This window comes from Musa acuminata, chromosome BXJ2-8 (genome assembly GCF_036884655.1).
Source record: "Musa acuminata AAA Group cultivar baxijiao chromosome BXJ2-8, Cavendish_Baxijiao_AAA, whole genome shotgun sequence".
In the NCBI taxonomy this organism is placed as follows: Eukaryota; Viridiplantae; Streptophyta; class Magnoliopsida; order Zingiberales; family Musaceae; genus Musa; species Musa acuminata.
Genome location: NC_088345.1, coordinates 15870693 through 15875240, shown reverse-complemented (window position 1 = coordinate 15875240; position 4548 = coordinate 15870693). Strand labels below are relative to the sequence as shown.

Below are 4548 nucleotides of genomic sequence, written 5' to 3'. Positions count from 1 at the left end.
GGGATATAAAGAGAAATAAACTTTATATATGAACAAATATTAGCAGGTCGTAACACGCAACGGAATTAAATGGAAATCACAATCAAATAGAACATCAAGATTTACATAGAAAAACCCTCCAACGTAAAGGGTAAAAACCACGGGACAAACTAGAGATAATCCACTATAAGAATAATAAATTTACAAATCTTAGTCTTTTGCCCAAAACTTTAGTAATAATCACAAGAGAATAACTGTGATACAAGGATTACGTCACCGTATACAATATCTAAATTCTCTCTCAAGTAATTACAATAAGAATCTACTATAGATCTGATCTAACTTGAGATGAGAACACTACCTATATAATTGAGAACAGTATTTTTGTGTTGTCCTTTGTCTTCTTCCCTTTCCTTCTCTTATTTTTTTGCCCTTTTTAAAATCAAGTTGCTGTTGCAATTTTTCTCCTCGTTGCTACAGTTTTTCTCCACATTGCTATAGTTTTTCTCCTCACCTAATTTGATATAGGGTTAGGTGAAAGGGGGGTGAGTTATAGTCAGTTAAAGCCCACTATAGGCTGAACTTGTGGGTTATCAGCCCAATATCATATTCTCCTATAAATCTATAGATTTTCAAAGATATACGATCTTCTTAGGTAATACATATTTAATATATGTGTAGTTTTTTTGTTTTATAGGTTTTTACATACTATCTTCGTACAATGACGAAAAACTTTTTCTACGAGAAATTTTGAGATTTTATTTTTTTATTTTTTTGCTACGTATGTGATGCTGCCCTATATTTCCAATACAAACGACAACCACCAACAACACCAAGTTGTTGCTGCCTAGTAGAGCATCATATATACGCAGCCTCTCCCGTGTTGACGATAAGCTCAAGAGCTTCCGGTCCTGTCTTAGGTGAAAATGCATCAACTAGTTTAACGCTAGGCATGTAATGTTGTCTTGGTCCCTCTTTCTCCTCTTGGGCATCTTTATCCCTGTCACCTTTGATTTCATCCTCTCCTACGCCCCCGCTCGTCATGCCTACGACATAATAGTCCAGCTCTGCTTCACCTTCGCCTCCGACCTTTTCTACCTTTATCTCTCTACCTTCATTTATCATAATGGCATTTGTCGTTTTCTCTTTCTCGACAAAATAAATTTTTTTTAACTTAAATTATAAATATCATTATATTAATAATTTATTATAAATCAACATACCATGTAACCATATAAGCAAACTCAAACGTATATAAAGACTTTTATTGTGAGAGACATATATACTACATTATTAAAAATATATAAATTATTTTAAACATAAATAAAATTATAAATAATCTTTAACGTCGGTTAACTCAAATTAAATAAGAAAATTTTATATAATATATTTTTTAAAATAAAAAAATTATTTTAAATATTAATAAATCATAAAAACTTAAATAATTCATGATCAAAACCAAAATTCGACCCAAAAAGAAACACCAAAAACAGCACATCTCAAACTTGGGCTGATTTCCGATCTTCCCATGCAAGAGAAATATGGGTTGGACATGGGTAGAAAACAACGGATGCCAGTGTTGGGATAAAGATACGCCATCCCACAAACAAAATACAACACAGTCTGGTCTCAAGAGAGCGTCTGACATCATCTAAGTGACTATTGTGATTCCCATCTCAGATTTGGGTTTTCACCATAAACGGCACACTAAACACTAAATTAATCATCCCCAAGACGAAGTTTGACCACGTGGACCAGGGAAAACTTCAGTGGGAAAAAGACATTGGAGAAGGCACGAGGGAAAATAATTAAAGAAACAGGACAGGTACGACCAACAGAGCCAACACTTGACGCACAAGACACCACTCTCTCAACTTTCGGAAAGCAACACAAAAAATGTCGACGCCTTTTCTCCCTCCCCTCGTTCAAAAGCAAAAGTGAGCAAATCACGCCTCGCGAGGCCTTCCTGACAGCCTCGACGACCAGATAATAGCCCATTTATTTTGGTTTCACATAATACGGAACACGCAAGAGAAGACATAGGACAAGGTGCAATTTTTAATTAGCAGCACTAAACTAACTACAGCACAAGAACAAGTGAAATTTCACGATAAATACATATAAATTTAATGAGACTGCAATTCTCCTAGCACCGTCACTCTCCACACAAAGCAATTAACTAAACGAAGAACACGTCTACCAATTATTACCAAAAGAGATTGTCGACCTTACATAATAGAAAAGGCTGCAAAGAAGAGAACTAACTGAGACACAAAAAAAGGGGAGAACTTGCAGCAAAAAAACGATTAATCTCCCCCTTGATGCTTTCACCGAAAACAACCCAACATAACTTATTTCTTCCTTCCCAGCCATCCTTCAGTACTATTCACAGGAGAAAAATAACCTCCATACAAGACAGCCGCTACTGCCGCCTTCCTAACTCAAAATATAGAACACTGCTACAGATTATGTTTTTTGAAATTTATGTTTTTCTTACTACCAGTCGTAGCTAAAATAGGGGCAACCCTGTTGAGTTAGCAGAAGTTTGGTGGCTCAAGGACGTCAATAGGACCACTCATGGGGGAGTCGAATCTCCCGAGCAACCATGGATGTGGATGGGAAGACTTGGTGATTCAGGTTTTGATGCGAAAACAAGTCATTGCTTCGGCCACCACGAGCATCTGATAAGATGTACAACAAAAGCGTGTTATGAAAGGTTTTGGAAACATTTCGACTAGAGAATAAGCAAAAAAAAAAGAGAAGACATAACTGTGATTATGAAGAAAGTCATCTTCGAACCGAGACTGTACCCCCAACTCCTTCAAGGCCCGAACCACTTTTGCCGGAACGATCACGGTCGAGCAATCTGTTATCGTCGCAAAGGAGAATAAAAAACTACTCATCGACAGGAATCGCGACGTAAACAAGAATGAAGTATGAGACGATTAAGTGTCGTTATACCATTCACGATGACAGCACGAATTCACAGTTGATGGAACGAAGGGCGTAGCAGAAGGATTACCTGTTGTTTTCCGCGGTTCTGCTTTACTCACAGGAATCCGTGGCAGGAAGACGCCAGTACCAGCCGATAACCTTTTAGCAGCCGAGCCGTTTGGCAAAACAGACCTCATGCCGTGACAGGGTCGAACAGGTTGAGGCGGAGTTGGAGAAGCCGGCCAAGCGGACGAGAACAGGCCTTGGGGGCGGCTTCCTCTTGCTTTGCCATGCCCTTCCGACGCCGAAGACCACTGCTGCTGTTTAAGGTATCGGAACTGCAAATAGGAAAGGCGAATACATAAGACTACCCAGTTTACTATGACAAACATACCAATTAAGAGAAAGAGGTAAGCAACGGAGGAACACGACGGACGAACTTGAGCTGATTGCAATTGCTGATGCTGCGGCAGCGCTGGGCTCGAGTAGTAGCCAACTTGAGTGTAATTAGGGATCCTGGGAGTTTCGAGAGACGCATTCTTCGGCAGACCAAGAAGCTTGCTATCATTAGCCTTCGGGAGAAACCCTGCGTCGTTATGCCGCAGCCACGTGACCTGGGCCGCCGCCTCGCATAGCAGATCCCACACGTCGTTCTTCTGCCGCTCCAGCTTGAGCGAAGGCATCGAGCAGACAAGAGAGGGGTCGTTGGGGTTTCTCCTGGTAGAGGCGAGATAGGGGCAGAGAACAGAATGCGGCGTCCCGGCCGTCGGCCGAGTCTTAGGAGCCACCAACAATGTCCAGAATTAGATAATTTGAGGCTGAATCGACTCAAAAGGCAGAAGGAACTCAGCTCATTACGAAGATAAGAGCATACCTTCGCCTTCTCTGTGACAACGATGGAGGCTTGAGCCATCTGACGGGTGATGGTGGCCATGTACTCCTCGATGGACGCCGTATCCGCCGCAGCCGCTGCGGCGTGAGGCTCTACTTTAGACCCCAGCCGTTGGCGGAGCACGAAGGCCGCTTCAGCCCGCCTCTTTCGGGCTTCCTCGACGAAGAAGTCGTCGCAGAGGAATTCAGAGGGAAGCCAAAACTCCCCGTCGCCGAACTCCTCCGCCATGTCGTGGGTTAGAGCGGAAAGCGAAGGAGAGAGGGGCTAAAAAGAGAGGAATAAGAAGGAAAAGAACAGCGTTGAAGGGTTGGGTTTCGGAGGTGGAAGACGAAATATATCACACACCAAGAGGTTTTGCCACTCTTGTCCGCTACCCACTTTCTTGGGTCCCACCGTTACGTTCACCCACTTGTGTTTCTTTTTCGGTTGATGGTTCGCGCGATGGAGCGGAGTTGAGTGCAAACCACTTACGCCCATTTAAATAAGCCAAAAATTATACGTAAGTACTACGTTCTTAAAGAATATTTTGCTAGTTTGAAACATGATAATTGCATCCATGAGCGATAATAAATAGAACACACGAAAAGGAAGACATGGCCCATGTTTTGCTCGATTCCCTGCGGTAGTGATTGGACTGGACATCGTGCTTGCCTCTCTATCTCCCTGCCATCTGTTTACAATGCGCACGCTTCATTTTTCTCGGGTGAGACACCCCTACAACTTAAGATTCCCCGCCTGGTTTG

General features: G+C 42.2%; 1 protein-coding gene across 1 annotated transcript; it reads right to left on the bottom strand.

Annotated features, from left to right (window-relative positions):
* Nucleotides 1-2075: 2075 nt before the first annotated feature.
* On the bottom strand, nucleotides 2076-4119 carry LOC135619295 (uncharacterized). Its single transcript, XM_065121183.1, has 5 exons — nucleotides 3788-4119; nucleotides 3354-3689; nucleotides 3002-3251; nucleotides 2750-2845; nucleotides 2076-2660 (listed from the first exon to the last, which is right to left on the bottom strand). Exons 1-5 carry the CDS (start codon nucleotides 4031-4033, stop codon nucleotides 2542-2544), a joined length of 1047 nt encoding a protein of 348 aa, XP_064977255.1. The 5' UTR covers nucleotides 4034-4119; the 3' UTR covers nucleotides 2076-2541.
* Between the last annotated feature and the right edge of the window lie 429 nt (nucleotides 4120-4548).